This window comes from Anser cygnoides, chromosome 1 (genome assembly GCF_040182565.1).
Source record: "Anser cygnoides isolate HZ-2024a breed goose chromosome 1, Taihu_goose_T2T_genome, whole genome shotgun sequence".
NCBI classification, from domain to species: Eukaryota; Metazoa; Chordata; class Aves; order Anseriformes; family Anatidae; genus Anser; species Anser cygnoides.
This window is the reverse complement of record NC_089873.1, coordinates 68548611-68571755: the sequence shown is the minus strand read 5'-3', so window position 1 is coordinate 68571755 and position 23145 is coordinate 68548611. Positions and strand designations below refer to the sequence as shown.

The following is a 23145-nucleotide window of genomic DNA, read 5'->3' as shown; positions in this document are numbered from 1 at the left end:
CTAAATCATATTATTGTGCTACCTTCTGACTTTGTCATCTTTTTTTTAGATCTAAATAAGTAGTATATAAAGATATGTAAAGTCCGGATTTGAAGCTCCTACTATAGAGCGTGCTTTCATATCATCGTACAACAGTGTATGCTGTTTGCAAAAAAATTTGCTTGTGCTTTTAAAAGGTACCCTAAGAATTTGACTGTGACCGTCTCCACTGAATTTCAGAGGCTGACTGCTCACATCCTGATATATTTCCTCCTCAGTTTAAAATTTACCTCGGAACAGTTCAGGAGGCCCTCTGTTCTACATAAGTAACAGACAAATTGACAAGACAACCTTGACCATGTTGTGGCTGCATCTCCTGATGGTACATGGAAATAAGAGCTGACCCCTTTTAAAGTCAAGGCGGGCTGAGGACTGCGGGGCAGGAACTGTTGGGTGTTAATCCTAGCCAGGATTAAATCCCAGGCTCTCTCTGTCACCTTGATCAAACTGCTGATGAGGGGGATTTTCAGAAGAGTAAGAGACAGTTAGGCATCAATCTGTGATTGAAAGGCCTGGCAGTTCGGTGTTTTACTGTCCTTTGTGCTCCGAGGCCCCCTAACTCAGTTTCTCCAGCTCTCTGGCAAAGGCTCGATCCCTGCCTGTCTGACAGGACTTCTGGGAGCCTTCAGGAGCCATTGTCTGGAGGCCAAAGCACCCTCACAGCTCGTCGTGTCACGATGATGTTGAGCAATGGCCTGCATCCCCTGGATGCTCTCTCTCGCAGTGCGGTTTTGTGTGTGACCATTCAGTGCAGAGCAAAGGATTAATTCTCCTAATCACTTCCCTCACACGGAGGGAGCCTTTCGGGCTTTGTGGAGGGGAGTTGAAGGTAGGCTCTGTATCTGGAGCCGGCAGCGCGTGCTTCTGACACCCAGGCATGTTTGCTGCTCCTAGGAAACTGCGGCGCAGCAATTAGCTGGCGCGGGCAGCGCTCTTCAGGGGCAGAGGCTCCCCTCCTGTAATACATCCCCTTCTTAATGCAACTTGATGTAGATAGAGTGGGGGCCTATCAGGTGTGAAAAGCCCTGCTGCTCCTGGCTTGGAGTGGCCTCCAGACAGTGATTTGGCGACGTCAATCCAGTCATGCTTGATTTCGGCACTTAACGCGGTAAAGCAGGATCCCTCTACCCCCGATCAACTTCTCAATTAGCGAGCTGCCTCGTGTAACGGCCTTGTTTCACAATCCCTCCGGGCCGCTTCAGGGGTCATTAGGGTGAGAAAACTCCAGCGCCAGCTCCGGCTCCAGCAAGCGCGAGGGGAGCCGAGAGATTTCCTAAATACGTATAACCCTTTTTCAAGTTGTTTGCTTTCATGGGATTGATTCTTGGCACATTAAGGAGCTTAAGGCGTCAGTATCTTCTTTAAACTGCCCACCTTATCGCCTTTACAGCTGGCAGTTTTCTGACAGCCAGAGTGTTAGCAGAGATAACTAGTAGGTTAGTACACACATATATATTATATACGAATATTATATAAGCCGCTCCGTCTTTTCCGCTAAAGAAGGGGACAGGCGGAGCTTTTCGTTTGTAGTCTCCGTGGTTTTGGTTAAAGAGCAGCAACTGTAAGCAGTCGTCATAATTTTCACGGCATGTCTTGAGAGGTACGTGGAGGGTGCCAATATCCAGCTGTAGTCAGTGTACAGGAATAAATAGGCAAATTTATGTCCTAGTCTTCCGAATTTCTCTCCTTTCTTTATTAGGGAGCAAACTATTGTTACATTAAATATTCAAACTACACAAAATCTCAAGGGCTTTCCTTTCCCACAATGTGTTACCAGTATTCATGCATATGAAGAACAGTAACCCATATACAAATGGCACCTTTTTTAATGAGCAATATATGTCAACATGACACCTTCTTATGAAATGCAGCTTTTTAGGTTCTGCCTTTGTGGATGTAATAATTGAGATGTTTCTAATATATGCAGTTACATTACCTGCTCATTGTTTGCGATTTTGTTCGTCTTCTAACTTTATACTGTTTATAATGCTTCTAGCATTTGCCTCAATTCATGCTCAGTTTTATTTAATTAGAAATATAATTTTCTGCTACATTAATTATAAATTTGAGTGAGACATTGGCACAGAATTTCCTCAAGCATTCTTTTTTGAAGAGGAACAAAAATTGTACGGAGTGGGGAAGAAACTATATTACAAGATGCAGGTGTAAAAATATCAATACCTTAAAACCAGAACAATTTAATAAATGAGAGGAAAAAAAAAATGATTTGATCAGTACATTATTATGTATTATTATGTATTATTATTATTATTATTTTATCAAAAAATTATTTGATCAGTACATCTTCTTATTTTAGTGCAATATTGACTGAAACGACTGGCTTAGTGACAGAAAAATGTTTTGGAAATTTGTCTCAGGATCTGACATATTTTGAAAGCAAACTTCTAGAACCAGCCCTAAATATGCTGGAATATGAGTTTTGAAAATGGTATTATTTTTAAATAATCTTTTTAATGTTTATATTTTGCTCAAAGTATTTTTTACCAAAGCTGTAATGTTTTTGCAAGTGTGTTGATGATATATAGATAGCAGCAATGCATATGCATGCAGTATATGATGTGTATAGTGTATGTGCTTCTTCAAAGTACCCTGATGCTTTGATTTGTAACTGTTTAAGGTTTTACTTAAAATTCTGAACACTGCGCAGAGCATAGCCATTTCAGTGGAATACTTCAAATAGTAAGTCCTAAAGGTGACACAACAAAGGAAATACCTTGGATACTGTAGCTTTTATTTATAAAGGAAGTGCTCACATAGTCCAACGAAGGAAAACTTTACCTGTTTCCATTTCTATAGGATGAGCAGTTCTATTAAACCATTGCTTTGTTGCATGAATTTGCAAGCGCATCATATGCTTTCTATGAACAGAATGAACTATTTGCATGTCATCTAATGGATTGACGCACATCCTTTTTCCTAACTTCTAAGCGTTTTGCTTATTGCAAACATTGAAAAAAAAAAAAAAGCTTGCCTCATTCACCATGCAGCACTTATCTTACAGTGGTTTTCAGAAGGGACTAATTCCAAATACAGGGGAAGAAATTATTGTGTTGTAGAGTGGGGAAAACACAACCCTTTTCCTTACTGTTCTTTCGTATGGAACAGTTTTGGTATTTTTATTTTACACATACTTGCATGCATGCACATCTAGTTCAGGTCTGCAAGCAATTTTCCAGAAAGCAGGTGTCTGTTTGTCTAAGTAACATGTATCTGAATGCCATTCTTGGGCAAATGCGTACGTCAGCAAGTGGCTTCTACAAATACGTATTTTTCATAGTAGCTATCATTCAGGGCTCTTAAGGGACTTTTGCACACCAAGCTTCCTGTTGTCCTTTTAATGTAAAGTAAAGATAGGAAAATTGAGGTGCAAAGAGGGGATATTTGAGCAAGGCCACTTAGCAGGGTTGTGTAGGGAGCAGGCATAGAGACTTCTTTTCCCCGATCTAAACATTGACTCACATTCCCTACCGACTTTCATCATAAACCTGTTAACGTAAAAAAATGACTGTACTTCAGCATTCCTAATGGCCCCTTTCACAACCGCTGGGCACAGCACACCTTGTCAGCTCGACAGAGCCAGGCTGGCACTAGGGGCAGGGCTCTGCCCAGGTGCAGGGCTGTAAGTGCTCAGGAAGATTTGCCAGTAAGGGGCTCAGGTTGCCAAATTAACATCCTCTCTCTGTTACATGGATGTACTTTTGCAGCTCACACAACAGCTCTAATTCTCTGCCAAAATCTCTAGAGTAATTCCCACGAGCAGTGAGGTTTCTGGGCCGGGGGTCACCACCTTAGAAAAAGCAATTCTTACCACACGCTTTGTGTATTCCTGGATACATATCTCCTAGCCAAACAAGACGTGGAAACACGATGAGAACCTTGTGGCTGCACTTCCTACCTAAGCACGTCTTTGCCTACAGCATCATGGCATGAAAGAGCTTGCTAATGATTCTTAAATGTTCATTACTGTAGTTCTTCTCTCAGAATATACTTCTCACCTTGAATGACCCATGTGCTGAATTTTAACTAAGGGAACCCATGATAGTAAGTCTGTCATGATGCTGGCTTTTTTTTCCTCTCCAACTCTTAAAAGCCTTTTATTATAGGACTGCTTAAGGCATTCTTCAATTAGCATGTGCTGTATTGTGGCTGGAACAGCTGTTTACCATTTAATAAAGCATGGCATAATTTATTTTCAGAGTCTAGCAACCGTCTTTGCTATTACACCAGGGGAGAAACACAGTAACTGCATTGTTCGCTGCACTGATGAAAGAACTATAGACTTTATTATATGACCTCATAGAACTATTAACTTACCCCCCACTTCTATTTCAATATGTATTTACCTGACAGTCTGTGCATTGATTTCTTACCCAGGGGTTCTACATTCTCAGTCACCTCTGGGGCAAAATGAAAAATGTCTATGTTTTATGTCCCTCACATTAGGCAGCTAATTATATATTTGTCTCTTAATTTCCTTCCCTTCCCCCATCTCCAGAGGCAGACTCCATATGCACCACTTAGACCTTTTCTCCTTAGTCACTGGAGAAATAATGGAGTTGTTGGGAAACGATAGGCAATTGGCCACTGCTCATCACAGGGGGGCTTTCTGTTCATTCAGTTCCTTTTTTTCCTAGGTCCCTCCATCAGCATTTACTCTAAAGGATGTCTTTATTTTTTTTTCTCTCTTTTTTTTTTCTTTCTTTCCTCCTGTTTTCCTGTTTATCTCTGTGTATGGGGAAGGAATCTGAAATGCACCTTGGAAGCATCTCTCTTCAGTTCTGCTCCGTCCACAGCAATGTTGTGCTATATGCAGTTGTAGGACAAGTAGAAGACTCTCAACATCCATGTTGTGCTGGTTCCCTCTTAGGAAGGGCCTGCATCTCTTAATGCCACCAGTTGCATGGCATTACCACTAGGGTCAGATGGTGGCTGCATGGAGCAGCATCCATGTGGCAGGTGAGCATGGCCCTCATCTAGGCATCATAGCTGAGGTCATCCCTGCAGGTTCCCAACTTTCAGCCCATCCTTATCAATCTTGTTATCACTGAACCATCTTTGAGATCATTCCTTCAGGTATGAAGAAGGGAGAGTGGGTGGCAAACAGAGCTCAGTGATGCTTTGTCACAGTCAAAAAGTACAGGCACAGCATTGAGCAACATCGGTATCATTCAGTACACGGCAGAAGGCCTCAGACTAGCTTCCAAATCCAGAAACAGTGTAGACACATCTAAGTGGCAATGCAAGTGGCTAGTTAGATGGGACATTAACCTAATTAGTCCTAGTGGAGTGCACAGTTGCAGCACTTTGCCAGCCCTGAATCATGCAACCATACTGTACAAGTTAAAGCTACCCCTAGACCGGGAGCCAGCTTGGGATATTGCATTCTGATTTGAGTTGGGGCATTAAATTTGTTTTTAAGTTGCTCGAGTTTGACAATGAAAATACGTCAGCTGAGTATCTGTAAATTTTTAGATTCAGCCTGTGCATGTGGATGGATTTATATGCATGATTTAAAGTAAAGCATGTGTAGAAAGATGAAGTTTATATGGTTGCTTTGTAGAAATGGATGTAATATTGATGTTGACTTTACTGGTGGAAGTTTAAGGATGTCACAATGCATGAGTGGTAGTGCAAAGCAGAGCCCTGAGTGCATTGGGAGGTCATTTTTAACTTGAATTTATTTCCACAATATCAGGCATAGATCATTGTGCACTGCGCACAATCATCCTTGCTTTTCATCTGAGTCAATGAGAGTGGTTAAAGAAAATTTAAAATGAAACAAAATTGTAACTTGATTAAAAGCAGACTGTAAATTAGGCCAGAATACTTCTTAAAATTGCATTTTAGCTTTAAACTGAAAGTTTGATGATCTGGCTGCATGACTGAAGGGACAAGGTAGCAGACTGTGACATAAACGATGTGGCTATATTTGCTCCTAAAATGAACAAGGGCTTTTTAAAGTTCTGTGATTTAGGCTTCAGAGTTAACACTCCATTGACCAAACAACAAAATTTCCACCTCTTAAAGCTTTTTCAAACTATAGATTTAGAAAAGTAGACATCAATTATGTCTGGTCATGCTTCAGATTTTTTGAGCCAAAATTAAGGCTGGTAATACTTACTTGAAATGAAAGCTTAGATTGTTTCACAGAACACAAATAACCTAATTAGAGAAGGATATAGAAGTAAATCTATATTTTGGCTTGAATGTCTGGTTTTGAGGTGTTTGAAAATGGAATTCATCCATGTTAACTTCACATAAAGAATTCTTTCATACAGTCTGCACAGGAAAAAAGGCTTGGTTTCATGAACTTCAACAGGCACAGGACAGTTTGGCAAATAGCTTGTTCTACACAGATGGAGCAAACTGGAAGCCTGTACTGAGGGGAATGTCTCAGCTACATTAAATTGAGATCCACAGTGATAAGGGCAATGCATAAAACTTGTGTGAGAAAAGACAAAGAAGTCTGCCTTAACTATTGGAGCGCATGCACTTATTTTCTTCTACCATAGTTGTATATGGTAGGACAGCATGAGACAGCAGCTTCACCTGAGGAAGGCTTGCACCTCCAGTTTTCATCCTGAGTATCATGCTGCAGACACACAACTGCTAAGTGTTTAGCACAGTCCAGCCAACACCAGGTGGGATTGCCACACTATCAGGCTAGCTAAACATGAAAGCAAAAGACATTCAGACATGTGACGTGTCACTGTGCTGCAAGGCTATAGCCGTGCCCTACTGTGGCATTTCCATCTGCCTGTGATCCAGCTACCAACCAATGTAAATTTTGAGTGGCATTGGCTCTGCAGAGGTACTCCAGCTCACACTCAGCAAAGTGAGCTGCATTTCCAGGTGGCATATGCTGGGGATCCTTACAAATAGATGATGTTACGAATATCAGCATACTTCCAATGTTGAGTTAGTTCTGCAGTGCAGAAGTTAGCTTTTAAAATAAAACAAAGGATACTAAAGTGAAAAACCTTCTCTACACTAGTTTGGCAAAGGTAACCCTCTTTTCACAGCATTACCAAACAAGGCAAACACTGAATCAGCCTTTGATTTTAGTAGACATTTAAGCCCACTTCAGCAACTGTGTTTGAATGCCTTCCTTAACATGCTTAAACTAGTTGGGCCGTGTTGTTTGTCTTTTCTTTTTCTTCATATTTTTTGTAGTACACAACATCAGGGACAATGTTTATTTGTCCTAAATATGGACAATGTTTATTGGTCCTAAATAAGGACCATCTGATCTTGTCTTATCTAACTGCTTCCATGTTGTGACACCTGTGATTTTACATTTTCTGAAATAGTTCAGCACCCAGAATGCTGAGCTCTTACGAAAATCTGGCTGCTACACCTGCAGCTGGGGAGTGCTGGAAATCTAGCTGAAGTCTCAGTGCTCAGATCTGCTGAGCAGCCTGGCTTGCAACTTCATAGCGTTCCCCTCTTTTGACACTCCAGTTTTGTCAAGAGAGGACTTAAAAAGATAGGGACCTTTAGAAGGACATATAAGCAGTAATAAGGATACACAAGAGAATGGAGAACTGTTTCAAAAGTGGCCATTTTCTTCTGCATCCCCATTTTTCCTTTCTTTCTAAGGAGTCTCCATTTCACTGGCCACTGTTGATTACTAGACCAGAGTTAAGTCAAGCAAAGTCACCGGAAGTTTTTTACTGGTTATTTGTGGAGTCAGGAGGTCTGTGAATGGGCAGGTCGAATGAAAACTTCTCGTGTTCCTTCTTCCCTTGTGTGGTTTAATGGAAGTAGGCAAAGTGGTGGGACAGTTTCTCCTCTCCCCTTGACTGGAAGCATGTTTTAATTTCAGTGTGCATTTAGAAAGCCATTCTAGGGAACTGAGGATGGGTGGGAGTGAAATAAGTTTTTCAGGCATTCATAAAAACGCATGTGGGACAAATTTACCCTCTTGTTTTTCTCTACAATTTGACAGGGAGGATTTGCAAAAATATCTTGTGGGAAGTAAGAGAATAAAGAGTATTTAAAGCCAGTAGTACTCATGTCCCTAAGTCACTTAGAAATGTCTAAAACATCTCCACCTAATAATCTAAATAATAATCAGCATGTAAAAATTACATTCTCTAAAATGATGCTTTTCAGAGTGCTTTGTAATCTAGATCTTTAGATAGTTTTCTCTCCCTCTGTTATTAACTTTTAGGTTCTTTTATGTGGTTTTATGCTTCTCCAAATAGAATCTTGTGCTGTCTGAAATACTTGCTGAGGGCCAAATTCTGCCTTTCAGTACATACAGTTTGAATTGAAATCCTGAATAATACACATAACTACTAGGGAAAAAAACTGATTATCTGTTTCAGTACGTCTGATTACATTTAAAACAGTGCGTGTATTATTTTGATACCTCCTGGACTTTGAAGAACAGAGGTTTGAAAGTATCATTTCAATTTTTATAAAAACGGTATCTAGCAGGGATATTACAATGTGAAGATTAGGTCTCACCTCCTTGTAACGAATAAATTGAGACCAAAATTAAGTGAGTTGCCAGGGTCACCCAATCAGTTAGTGGCAAAGGCCGGTTTAGAGCTCAGATACTGTATATATTTTTCCCTAATGAACCTAGTTAACCTGGTAGTGGGAATGAGGAGAAAAATAATTTGAAACCAAGTGAAACTATCCATAATTACTGCGACACAGGAGAAATTCCATTTAATGTCTGCTCTGTTGTTCCTGAATCTTTAGATGTTTTTCTCCTACATTTTCCATTGTACAAACAGATGATTCGTACTCCTACTACAAACTGGCTACCCAGATGTCTTATCCAAATCGTGCAATGTTTTAATATAAAAATAAAGTAGGCAAAAAAGTGCTGTCGGTAGCAAATCAATGACCCCTAGAGAGGACAATTGTCAAAGAAAACAGCAAAACAAGGAAACCTGTGGAAGCAAGAGTAACCAATGACATTAGTTCTTAAATCTTGTGAAAGTCCCATGCAATCTGACAGGCAGTTATGGCCCAAATCAGCTTCATCTAAGTGCACGTGCAGTTCTGCCTAACTGTGTGGTTACGCCGTGTGGTATTTCTAAGCCAACAACAGGAACCAGGGCCCCCCTCCATACTCGGTGCCTTACCCAAAATCTGTAGAAGTGGGTGGAAATTGGTGTCTATGTGGTTAAATTGTTTCCATCTAGAAATCACATGCCTCGTAAGTTTATTCAACGTCTCTGCACTTTCGCATAGCTGTCTGCCTTTTCTTTCCTCTCTTTTTCTCTTCTTTCCTCTCCTAACTTTTTCCTTTTTCTCATCTATCAGTACTTAACCTTCAGGTTTCTATTTAGTAAACCTACCAAAGTAGAATCAATAGCATGGTGCTTAATCACACTTTTGGCTGCTCAAGCTGTCAGGTTTGGGTTTGTTTGTAGAAGGGCTCTTGCATGTCTTTCATTTTTTAGCTCTGTTCAGGATGTTCTGTACCAGTCAAACACATTAAGAATCAATATGTTTGCTGTTGCTGATTGTTCTTATCTCTTTGTGGTATATATAGCATAAATATAAAATTTCAGAGGTTGGTTCAGAATATCAAGAGAAAAGACAAATCCTTGTACTTTTATGTTCTCTAGCTCTTTTTATTGCTACGTGAAATCAGCGAGGATCAGCTTTCTAATCTGCTGAGGTAGCTAGGTCACAGCATAACTACCTGTAAATAGATGTGAAAGCAGTGAGTTTGAGCGTTCTCTGACCACAGAAAATATGTTAAATAAAGCCCAGAATAATAACAGGCAGCTGTGAGTACTGTGTAGAAATGAAATCCTTGACAGTCTTCTGGTAGAATAGACTAAGCAAGAGACTGTAGCTCAGTGCCTCAGCTGCAGCTAAGATGCTGTAAGGAAACTATTTGTTCCTTCCAGAAGTAAAATTTGTATGTTTTAGAAACTTGCTTGAATAACAGGTTTGAAAAAGGAGGGAAAACAAAACCGTGTGTGGAGAGTTGAGTGTGCGTACGCCGGTGCAAAGGAGTGCATGAAGGTAGCTCCTAACTGATCTCTTGCTCCTTGGACAAAACTGAGAGAAAGTCTAACAAATGCATCGTTTTGCAGTAAATTAGATCAGATTTCCGCATCCCCGCACTCAGTCTGTGAGCTGACAGTTCAGTAAAATGTTCCCTTGTAAGGTTCACCCTCTTAGGAAAAGGGGCAATAATTCATCATTAGAATTTCAGAGTCCAGGTGTAGATGAAAACTGATGGAGCCTCCAGCGAGGCAGGGAAAGTGCACAGAAGAAGAAAATTTTATCTGAAGCCTAATTCCCTGGTTACAGCAGAGAATAATTAAGATAATATTGCTTCAAGAGTTCTTTAATGATTAAAAATCACATATGCAGAATCCATAAATTGGAGGGCAACAAATTGGAAGGATACAGTGTCAGGGATCTGTTTTGCGCGCGTCGTAGCGGGAAGTACACCGGTGGCACAACAGCAGCCCGGGCAGCCACAGGAGACCAGGCCCATTCCAAGGACTTTGTTTAGATGCAACAAATCATTTGTCTGTTATTAACCCAGAGCTTGTAATTATGCAGATTGCCATAGATTTTCCTGGGCCTGGAAGTGAGATTGAGGGTTGTTCACACTATAGCAGGCAGCTCAGGGCTGGCCATGCATTACTGAACTTGCCACATTTATCATGTTGACTGATGGCAGCAGAAGCAGGTCTCAGGTCCCAGTGGTTAATGTAGTGGGTAATTAACTGTCATTTGCCTAGTAATAGGCTGATGATCAATGGTTTGTGTGGAAACAAATTCTAATCAGGTAGCTGATAAATGCTCAGGGAGCGAGAGCAATTGAAATTGGGGGAAACTATGTCCAGAATTTCAAAATGGCATGGTGGGTTTTTTATTATTATAATTAATGGGAGAAAACTATGTTCTTCATATAAACAGCTTTATCCAAAATTAACAATAGCTAATATAAATCTCACGTGTTTCTTTTGCATGTGGCGGGGAAGAACTAACAGCAAGGAAGGCCTCCTTTCCTTTACATAATTGAAAAATATTAATATATCTGGTGCTTAGCTGAAGCAGCTTCAGTGGGGTCTCTGGTTTCAAAACTGTGGAAATACGCACATAGTGGACTCCAGGGCAGTAAATCTCCATCCTTTGCACTGCTGAATGACAATCCCAAATTGTTTCACAGCTCTGCAACATGTAAATTGCAGTTCTGACCGTAATGGGTTTCCCCTCTCACACACACAGACACACACCCCGTATACCGGACATGGCTGTAGGAGGCAGTGCAGCCTGCACCTAGCATCCTTTCTGGCAAAGTGCTTGAGCTGTGTCTCAAGCATTAGGATGAGACAAACTACCTGACCGCTGAGCTGCTCTCTGAACCCTCTGTCTGGACCCTGAAATCACTGGGGCCATTCTCACGTTTGTGCTCCAGTGCTGCCGTTGTAGAGCACCTTTTGCAGCCTGATCAGCTTTCCTCGTGCAACTAAACTACTGCCAGCTTCTATACAGATGCGAAGGAAAACAGAGCTGGGCCTTGGTCAGTGGGTTTTGTCTTTTCTAGAGCCACCAGCCACAGCTGTGAAGGGCAATGAAGTCCTGTGTCCTTCATCCAGAAGAGGAATGAAAGTTGGAGTGGGCCTTAGATAGCCTTGGCAAAACCCATGAATACTGCAGATAGAACTGGAACAGTGTGTTTTACAGAATATTTATAATCTGTTTAAGTAATCTGTAAATTTGTTAATCAGACTTAATGGAAGTAGAAGTTGACTTGAGTCAGTCTAATGGGTGCTGATGGTGACGGCCTGGTCCCAGGCCTTCTCCCAGTGATCATGGTAACCAGCAGGTCAGGCAGGAGAGAAAGGGTTGCAGCTTTAAAATAGACAGGCACGTATTATGCAGAAAGTACATCTTAAGTAGAAGCAGAAGGTGAAAGGATTTGGAATTAAGTAGGCTTGTTGGTAACCCATGAAATTCAGTAAAATGGAGGGATGTGATTAAAAACTGCGTTCATTTTTATGTTACCAAACTGAATTTTCTACAGAGCACCTTTGAATTCATTAGTTTAGAACCGCTTTTAATTTGGTGTTTCCCTTGAGAGCCATTATATTTTTCTGCTGTCAGCCTGATGTTGAGGAAAAAAAGAAAACTGGCAGATGTGGCGTTTTCATCTAGTGTGCTTCATAGTTAAAAACAGCATTAACTGCTATGCACAAGCAGAGCATTACTTTTAATAATCCATCACAACTATTAAGTAGTTTAAATAAACTTAGTTTCAAAGATTGCTGCCATGTAGAGCTAACGTATTTTTTCTTGTTCATTATAATCCATCTATGTTACAAAAGGATGCATACGTGTGATTTTTTTTTGTAATACACCCACTTGAAAAGTACTGAAAAATCTTTAACAAAGAGAATTTGAAAAAATTTATATAGATGTCTGGCAAAAACAGCATTTCATATTGTTCTTACAGTATTTTATACTTCTACTCCTGATGTGACTATATATAGTTTACAGCCTCATTTACTTTAATGTGCTACCTGAATAACATAATCATAGCAATAACTATGGTATAGGGTTGTAAGGTGCATGAACCGCTAATGCTTTCTGACGATTTAAATGACTTGTTCATAAAATGTTCTTTTAATAATAGTGGTAAAGCTTTTAGCACTAGATGTCAAAAATGCGAAGAATATTGGCTTTTTCAAGTGTTATTTCTTTTCTAGCTAAAGTGTGTTTTAATAATAAATAGCACCAAAAGCCAAGGTTATGTGACTCTCATCTGTACGGCACGATCCAAGCAGAAGACTCTTCCCGCGTATGCAAACAGCTTGACCTCTGTCCGCACAGTTATGTAACATCCCTAATGTGTTTACTATTTCTTTGTTCAGTTTAACAAGATGTTTCTTTTATCCAGAAAGGTCAGTATAACCTGCAGAAGAATAACATCACAATAGGTGTGATATTAGTTTGTCACTGCTTCATAAAGCTCTCCCCAGCAAAAAGGACTAGTCCTTTCTATTGTAAATTGTGCAGACTTGGACCACCAAACACCAGCCTTTCCAAAGGGAGGTGTGCAGGGAAGTCAGTCAAAAGCCAGACAACTACCGGGGGGGTGGGGGGGAGTCTGGATTTCTTTTCGGTTAATCATCTTCAGGAATATTTTTCTTTCTGTATCTTCAGGTTATTTGGAGTTACAGGAAACTGCGCTGCCTGCAGTAAGCTCATACCTGCTTTTGAGATGGTGATGAGAGCTAAGGACAATGTTTATCATCTGGACTGTTTTGCATGTCAACTTTGTAATCAAAGGTAAGAGAATTTCTTGGCGTCTGTTCCATATGCTAAGTGTTGATTCGGCTCTGGTGTGGGCATACTTTCAAGTGAAGAGGAAACATCTACCAGTAGTGGAAGCCCAAGATTAAGACGGATGCTTTTCCTGGGACTGATGCAGAACATCTTGTATGACCTTGGCCAGAAAACTTTTTGTGCCTCAAATCCCACACCAATAAACAAGAATAATGTTGCTTCCTCTGCTTTGAAAGGCTGTCTGTCAAGTTTAATTAATTAATATTTATAAAAGACTGAGATCCCTTGCTGTAGAATAGAGAGCCTTATCATTTGTCACTTAATTTCATTTGAATTCTTCATTTTTGTCACATGTATTTCTTTTAAATTACATGTTGTTTCTTCCTGTTGCTAGAACTGTAGCCAGTTCAATTTAAAAGACATTGTTCCCACCATTTTCTCCATAGCGGCACTGGACTTCCTGTGCCCTATTTTTATTTCCTAATCTCCTTCCTTATCTCCTAACTGTAAGTTACAGAAATCTGAGGATCCAAACCTGACACTTTGTTCTGAGGAGTCACACAGTTGTAGACCAAAGTTCAAAAATGGTAAAATTATAAAAACTAAATTTTTCAGAGGCGTATATAGCCCAACTTTCAGTAACTACATTCAGAGTGATGGCAAAATCCTGTTAGAGATTTCAGCAGAAGCTCTGTTTCTGACTCCAATTTACAACTCTGTCTTTAGCAGCTTTGCCATTGACTTCTACGAGGTCTAGGAAATGATAGAACCAATTATGTCCACACCTTAACATACCCGTTATGTTTTTTCAATTATTACATGATCCTATTTAGAGTTTTATAGCATTCTTTTTTTTTTTTAATTTTCAAGTGGGAAGAAAAATGAGATGTACATTTCTAGGGAAGTAACAAAAAATATAGGAAGATAGTAGTCTTAACACGACAAAGTTAGATACAGCTCTAAAATAAGCTTTCCTAATAACTCACCTTGTCCTACAGTGTATTATTTTGTAACACTATAGTCATTTAAAAATCAAACATCCCTAAAGAACCATAAAATGTACAGCTGCTAATAAGTGTAGCACACTACAATTATGCTCTTTAAAAAAAAGCCAAATTGACCTTTTTCATCATGTTGCATGGGAAATTAAAATACCAGGCAAGTAATAACCACTGCTTAAACTATATAATAATGCAAAGTAATTATAGGTTCTAATGCTATTTAAAGTCCTATATCAATTTTGTCTTGCCACAGAACTAAAAGGCTGTATTCCAAGTAAAGCAGGCAGAGTCTGCCAGTAGTACCCACTCAAGTAAGACACACACACGCCTAGATTTCGTTTCTTAAACCCTTCACATCCTTGTTTCTGCAAACCACTGTTCTAGTATCATTATTAAAGTGCCTAATATATTTCTGTTGTTCGCTTCATTTATTACATGCCATAATGGGACTGCATATCTTTAGTGTTGGTTATGCACAATTAGCACTTAGTTATTGTCTTGTCACTTCAGCCCATACAAGACAAACTTCTTTAATGTAAGAAGTCAGCTAATCTTCATCAGTCAAGCAAAGCAGACAATGTTTGGTACCCTGAGTACAAAAGATTTTCATCATAGTACTCTTGGATCTGAGGAAGTGAACTTTGTTTTTCTTTCCCCAAAAAACAAAGCTGTTGTGATTATTTTTAATATTCTTCCTTTACCATAACAAGTGTGAACTAATGTACAATTTCACTTTGCAGCTAATATGTGCCATACTGTGCCCTAAGGCCACTGACTCCCACTGGGGAAGTGCCGTTAGGTGCTTCTGAAGTGGAGCATGCCAGGGACATTTAATAATTCTTAGCCGTGTCATCCCTCAGCCTTCAGTCTAGTCTCTTATTTGATTTTTGTTTTGCATGTAGTTTGGGCAAGTGGTTGCCAAAATAGTCTTATGAGAGCCTTAGGCTGGGATCAAAGGAATTGATTTACCTGAAATACAATTGAGTTCATCTACTCAAAACAGAGAGCAGTTCCAGAAATTTCAAAGAATTTCAGAAATTCTCAAAAGTGGCCCTAATCCTGATTATATTGCAATAGCTGTCAAGGAGCCTAATAAAACAAACTGCCTGTAGGGTACCTTTCTTCCTCACAATTTGGGTCTAGTGGCACACTGAAGAATTAATTTTGTCGTTTTTTATAGTAAACCTTGTTTCATGGATGCCCCAACTTAGCTCTTCTGTGTTTCCTATGGCAAAGCATTCCACTGACTACACTCATTAGTAAATGGCTTTAAATCTTTTGTTTTTCATTACTTGTACAACAACAGTAAAAACTACAATTGTTGGACACCTGACCCATTACCACTGATTTTTATATATTTCTTATGTACTATATTATACATATATATTTATATATTATTTTATGAAACCTCTTTCGTTTTAAATTGAATAATTTCAGTCATCATGCTATTAACAATTTCTGTTGCCATTCTCAGCAGCTTTTTTTCTTCCTCTAGTTAAAATAGACTAATGAAAATCAAACAGCAGGTTTCAGATGAGGATCAGTTTACAACATAGCAATTTAATGTCATTTCTTAATCCATGCTGCCCCTTGTATGCAAAATAATCTTCTTGAGCTGACTTCTTAGATCTACTCTTCATTTTCACTCCAGCCACTATCCCTAATGTGGTATTTATTGAAGAGGAATATATATATTTTTTTTTCAATCACATTAGAAATATCCAGAAATCAGCAACAGATCACCAACTATTGCCAAATGTACATGTTTATTTTGACCTTATACCCCACTTTCACATTCTCTTTCCCCATTAAATTTTAAATCCTTTGGGATATTCTTCATGTTGATACAAATACACCATATCTGGAGTACTACTGTAAAGCATATAATACTGTCACTTGAGTTCTACATTTGAGAGTTTTGACATTTTCACTTCTTGTCTACCTTTAAGATTTTTTTTTTCATAACAATATATGCGATAGTCATAAGCAGACTAAATCATTTATTTGGTTTGCAGTTTACATTTACTTTGTGTTTGCCAATGGTGAATGTCTGCTGTCATGTTGTGCCTGGTTGTTCCTTCTAATGCTCTCTGCCTTCCAAGCTAACTACTAATTATATTAACTTTCATCACACTGATCCTTGGGGCAGCCAGCTCTTCAGGCTTGCTGTCATATGACCCTTATATTCCTGCCCTTCAAACACTTGATCGTGGCCTGGTGAGAGAGGGGCCTGCCTATTGTCAGTGCTTTTTGAGGAAGATTTGGTGATTTTTCTGCTTTTGTGCACAGCTTCACTGTTTGCTTTATTATTTTTGAGTATCCACAACTCACCATCTAGCTCTAGTCTCAGTATGGATGGTAATCAGAACTCATTGATTTCTGGGGACTCTTGTTTGGGCCATAAACTCCCTCTCTGAACTAACTCGTAAGGTGCCTTGCACCATTTTATTGGCCTCCCAAAGGCTAGATTTTTCAGAGTGAGAGGAAAACCTCGTTGTCTCACATAATGTACTCTGGGAACATAGGCTGTAGACAGGACTGCAGACACAGACAGAACTATAAGGGATCTCCTGAGCCACCAAGTCCAGTCCCCTCACATCTAGTAGGCACTGTATCATGTTTTCCCTTTAATAAAGTTATTCAGCTCTAGCATCTAATTGCTCTGTACACCAGTTTTTGACATCTTCACCATTGTTTTTTCTTTCTACGAATGTTTAAAGATGTAGGGATTTTGTGAATATCAAGCTTTGCTGCTAGCCTAAACATTTTAGCATCCCCTTATCTTTCACGTCTTTGTCTGCCTTTTTCCTAATTGAAGTTTTTCCATCTCCTAAATACCTGCAGAGCTTAGTGACCATCATCTTAATGGTGTGGATGCTCCCCTTTCTTCTCTGTGACCACATTAAACTTCTCCTCAGAAGCACTTCCCCTTGTTTTGTCCGTAGCCCACATAGTGGATTTCTGCATAAAATTTAAAGGAAAAAAATATGGGAACCACTGGAAAAATAAACTTGTAAACAGACACTGCCTTTCACACTTTGTCAGGTTGCATGTGTGTGACTAGCAAAATGGAGTGGAAAATCTTGCAAGTGGGCTCAGCTGTGTCTTTGCTTGACACTTCTGACTACAGCGATGATCTCAGCCTGCCTTCGGCTTTCCCACTTTCCAGAGTTTCAGTGTCCTTCCTTTCACTCTTTGCCGGCTGCTTTAGCAGCTTGTTCCATACTGCTGCCATAATTTCTGTCTGCCTTCTGAAGTCAACTTGGGGTATGGATTAAAACCCCCATCTGCTATCACTGAGGGGCGTTTAAATGAAAAGCTCTACCCTTCTATCTGAAACAGCCTTTATTTTAACGGGCACTGGACTGAAAATAGTTACATACTCATTCGAACCACTGTCCTGATGTAGCTGTAGACACTTACCTCTGGTAGAAAATGTAAAATGCCCACACAATGCTGCCTTTGTTCTCTGTCAGGGTGTCTATGTGGTGGGGGGGGAGAGGGCTATGTAATGCTAGGGGTGTACTTATCTAACCACCAACGTTAGATTTTTGTGTATGTTCATTTTATAAATTCTGAAAACCTCAATACAGTTTATTTTCATTGACTGCCTCCTCTAAATTTAGAATTAAAATTAATACATTCAACATACTAGCTTTTAGAAAAACAATACATGAAAAGCACACCAAGTTTGTCACAGTAAGTTGAACTATTTGCTTCTATGCATTGTACTATACATGTGGCGTATATACAGTACATCAGTAAAAGTGTACAAATCCAGCCATAGCTTACACTTTCCAGCCTTTGATAATAAATGGATTTTTTGACAGACCCCTAAAATTAGTAAACCCTAAGTGTGGACTGATGAATGGTGATATACAAGAGTGGCTTGGTGCTCTTGGTTGGTGCATACAGATCAACATTAATTTGAGTTATACTGGAAACTCAAATTAGTTTAAAAAAAAAAAAACAGGAAGGGAAGAAAAACAGAAGACAAGTTACATCTCTGAGTGCAAAAAGCAGAGTGGAAGGGTGTGGGTGGACTAGGTCTGTGCTTTCTTTATCCAAGAGGAAAACAATTAAATGCTTCCAGATTTTGTTTCCATCTACAACAACAAAGATGCAACATTACCGGAGGAGGCACTTCACACACAGCCATCTTTGTTCACAGCAATATTTCTCTCACTTTTCTAAGAAGTCTTCGATATCTTGACATGCATCCTGTACATCAGAAAAGATGACAGACAGCAGTGAGATCTCCTTAAATGTCTGTTCTGAACAATGAAATAGCTATTTCTCAAAATGGAAGTTTTATACTACTTGTGATTAGTCTAGGCACACCTTCCCCTCCAAACAAGGTGATAACAGAGGTCATTTTATAATATAAATGGCCCTCCTTTTGCCATTGTAAAATATGACAGGAGTTGTAGGATGTTGCTTAATTATAATGGTCATTCTACTAATGTCACAGCCGTGTCAAAAGTAGTGCTATCAATTTATGGTTGTAAGTCCAATCTGGCATGTTAATGCAGCCTATTGTATATTTTTCCTGTTCATCTTGTGTGCCTATTAAATAAATTGGGTGAGGGTTTTAGGGAAGGCTGAAGACTACCATCTGCCTGCTAGAAGAGTAATAGTCTTGCCTCATTATATACTCCTGACCCAGTTGCATCTCAATATGCTCCTTGACTCCATTTGATATATGTGCCCAAATTGTGCTCTGATTTACATCCTATGTCAATTCCATGACAAAAAAAGCTTGCTGGATGTGGAAGGCTAGGCTTGAATTTACCCTTCCATTTTAAACTTGATCCAGGTTTAAATCCTGACGTGTGCAAAACCAATCTGAAGTAGTTGTAAGATTTAGCTCTTTGACTTCAGAAGAGGCTAAATCTGCTTTTCAGAGTTGGATAAGGTTGAAAGTGTGGAACAGGATGGACAGAATTTGTCGCATTTCATCCATCTCCGTGCCTTGTCTTACTGTACTCAGGAGCTTAGATGTTTTTCACCTGGTGCTTACCTCTTTGTCACCTAATCAATGCATAATTCACACATTTAATACCCAGGGGCATGTGCAAGCCTCACCACTGGTCTTTGCCAAAGTGTTTCGGGCACTGAGCTTGCACAGTATGAAAGCGGGTGCAGAATTTGGACCATAAGTATGGCAAGTAACAGGCTGCCCCCAAGGGCACAGAGGATCACCCACAGCATGCAGAACCAGCCCAGGATGAACCCAGAGAGTGTCCTACCATGCAGACAGACCCCCTCCCCACAGGTTATCACACAGCCAAGCCTGCCTAGACGGGCCACAGGCAGCCTCTCCGCAAGACAGCTGCACACTTGGAAGGTAAATGATTTGTGGAACTGTGTGTGTTTAAAGCCACTCATGCATATAGCTGTCAAATGCCATGTAGACATAGGTAGAGCATTTCTGGCTCGACATATTAACATAGCAAAAGCAAAATGCATTGACACTTTTTATTGGAAAAGGCGTCCTGACTCCCTCATGTAGCTGCTGTAGTTTAATTCAAACTGTGGCACTTCTCTGAGGGCTGAAAAACAAAATCCTTCAGCCAGGATTTTGATTCAAGCGGTATCGTAAGAAGCTGTACATGAAAGTACTGCCATGCAAGTGAATTGCACTTCAGCAATGTATTTTTCCATTGGATAAATATTTTAAACCAATTATTCTGATTATGTTGGATCACAAAGGAATATGTAGCTGAATAACATTCCCAGGTTATTCAGTCAGTGGGTTTTGCAGAGCAGGCAGAGGTGGTCGTCTCCCCAGCTGACAGTTGGATGGATGTCTCAGCTGCAAACCCCATCAGTAATTGCTGGGATCACTGTAACGGAGTCACTGATTTGCCCCAGTATCTCATTCCCTCTGCTTCAGTCCATATTAACCAGTACATTCATTTAAAAGAAATTAAGAAAGATTGTTTATTATTATTATTTTAATGTGACTTCCTTGGGAAAAAACTCTTTTAGTTATTAGCACTAGGTTAAGACTCCTTTACGTAATCTAACAAAATGCACAAAAGAATTCCTGTCCAGAGTGCTGTTGATGGACAACAACACATAAGGTGGAAACTAGAGAAACCCCCAAAGAACTTGTTTGCTTCAAGAATTCTTCATTTCAACACATCTACTCAAAATACTTTTCTGTTGTTGGCAGCCTAATATACCAGGATTGGGGTGGGAAGGGCAGAAAGAACCTGTAAATTCTATAAAACTGTCTTGACCATAAATAACTTAAAGATTTCAGGATCATTCCATAGTCTCTATTTTCAATCATCATCATCAGCAGGCAGTAATCCTACAGAAAAAAAAAAAAGTCCACAAATAAACAAACCAATTTTCCTTTAAGAGCAGAGCTAATTCTTTTCAATCCACTTTTTTATTACACTATTTTCCCTCTATCTATTTAGCTAGCATAAGGATAAATTTCCAAAGCTACCCAGTTGGAAAATAAATGGGTTCACTGTTTGTCTAGCATTCCAATCTTCACAAATGTAAATCAGTCCAACTGCTACTCATTTAAACCTCCAACTTCACAAAACATTAAAGGACTGCTTTCAATACACAATTTAATCTGTGACAATTCACCAAGATTTCTGCCTGAACATCATTAGGAATTGACTATCTGATAAAGAGAGACCACTATCAGAGGTCACGCAGGTCAACTTCTGTAATTTACGTAGTTTTACTGGGTCAACTACAGCAGACACCACTATTTGAAGGTTAAATTGTTACAATTAAATACATATACAGCTATTCCCATAGCTACTCTGTTGTTAAATCTACCATAAACAACACAAGCATTTATATCTGACCCTAATTGTGTCCAAGATGTCACCATTTGAAAATTATACAAAAAAGGACTTTATAATCTGTTACACATTAAACAATACTTTATGTAGTGAGATCTGTAATTAGCTGGTAGAAACTGGTTTCATTTATTCACATCGGTGTTAAGGGGTTCATTTAGGTTACTTTCTTTCATTTTAATTGGAATAATGTGAGCAGTGCCTCCCAATATATTTTATAGCTGGAGAGTTCACTATAAACAAAGGAATGTAACCCTGCCAAGGCAGTCACTAGGGAAACTGTTTTTCTATACATTGGCCCTATTCACTTGTTCCTTAAGCATCCTCAAGAACACCGGCTTTGCTGGGGGGAAGGGTTGGGAGGTGTCTGTGAAGAGCCTCCTTAACGCTCAAGCATACCGCTTAGCTAGGAAATACTACTTTGCTCGAAGTTTGAAGCCAGACAGCCAGGAGAGCTAACGTTACGTGATTTTCCTACCCATCAGAGAAAATCAAATGAAATAATTCATAGCGTTTTGTAGCGGTCGGATCATTCTGATGCACATAATAGTATAAAAGCTATGTATACTGATACCACAAGAGAGAAAGTAGTTAGCTGAGTGACTAAATTTATAATCAATTCCTACAGGGAAAAAAGTAAAAAAAAAAAAGGCAAAAAAGGTCTCTCTGCATACCTGTGTGTGTCTCTAGTTTGCATCACAATGTGTATAAAGTTGTGTTTATACCAGAAAGGATTCCCATAAACACTCGTTTAAATCAATTATAGTAAAATATTCAACTGAAATATAATAAGAAATTCCTATTGCTATGTCTGTACAATATAAATATAATGCACGTCAGATGGGCATTCTGCTGTATATGATCACTTTGTTTTCCTTCTGATTTGTGTGAAAGTAGTACATTTACTTTTCACTCAACTCAGCAGCCTTGGCTATTTATTCTGTTTTATCTGTGTGCTGGTGACCTGATCCAGGACTCCCACATTCTTCAGTGGGCTTTGAATGAAGCCTTTGGCTGAGAAAGCAAAAGCACTTGCATGCACCACGTTTCTTGAAAGCCCGGAATTGATTGTGCTACCACAGTGATGTCTCTGCTGGGCTTTCACATAGGTGTCTATGTCTGTGTGTCTGTCTGTGCTGCAACAGACAGCAGAAGGGTGAGCCCTGTGGTGGGTACAATAAAATCGTGAACACTTGTTGTACATTTCTTATGTGTAAGATCACATCATATCATTCATTTTGAAACTACCTTTTTTTTTTTCCGCTTTTGTTGTAATTTCAGATTTTGCGTTGGAGACAAATTTTTCCTGAAGAACAACATGATTCTGTGCCAGACAGACTATGAGGAGGGTTTGATGAAAGAAGGTTATGCACCCCAGGTTCGCTGATCTGATGCCACATCATTAAGAATACAAAGCACTATGTTCTTTTATCTTTTTTGCTCAACATGTATATAAGAAATGACACAGGAACCTACTGAATAGCGTAGATATAGGGAGACAGAATGGTTGCGTGAAATAAAAGGCGGACTGCATCTGTATGTAGTGAAAATTGCTCCAGTTCAGAGTTGAATGTTAATTAAAAAGGTACTGTACATACAGCTGGATTCTTTTTGCTTGCTCTTGGGATTTTTGGTTGTTTTTTGTTTGTTTGTTTGTTTGTTTCTTTTTGTGTCATTTGGCATGAGATGTTTATTTTGGACTATTGTATATAATGTATTGTAATATTTGAAGCACAAATGTAATACAGTTTTATTGTGTTACCATTTGTGTTCCTGTTTGCTTCTTTGTATTGTTGCATTTAGTACAATCAGTGTCTAAACTTACTGTATATTTATGCTTTCTGTATCTACCAGCTATTTTAAATGAGCTGTATCTTTCTAGTAAAAAAAATTAAAGAGCAAATCCCAACCATTATGCTACACTTAGAGCTTAAGAATACTGTTTACATTAAAACTATTTAGAAAACTAATAACTC

The 23145-nt window shown here is 39.3% G+C and overlaps 1 protein-coding gene across 5 annotated transcripts in view; it reads left to right on the top strand.

The window, feature by feature from the left end:
- The window catches only part of LMO3 (LIM domain only 3), a 59708-nt gene extending 36775 nt beyond the window's left edge, over positions 1-22933 (top strand). For all 5 annotated transcript variants that reach the window (XM_013172919.3, XM_013172916.3, XM_013172918.3 and 2 more), the window contains 2 exons: positions 13216-13341; positions 22451-22933. In XM_013172919.3, coding sequence (XP_013028373.1) covers positions 13216-13341; positions 22451-22556 — 232 coding nt within the window. In that variant the 3' untranslated portion in view covers positions 22557-22933. The remainder of the gene's footprint in view (positions 1-13215; positions 13342-22450) is intronic.
- The last annotated feature ends 212 nt before the right edge of the window (positions 22934-23145 follow it).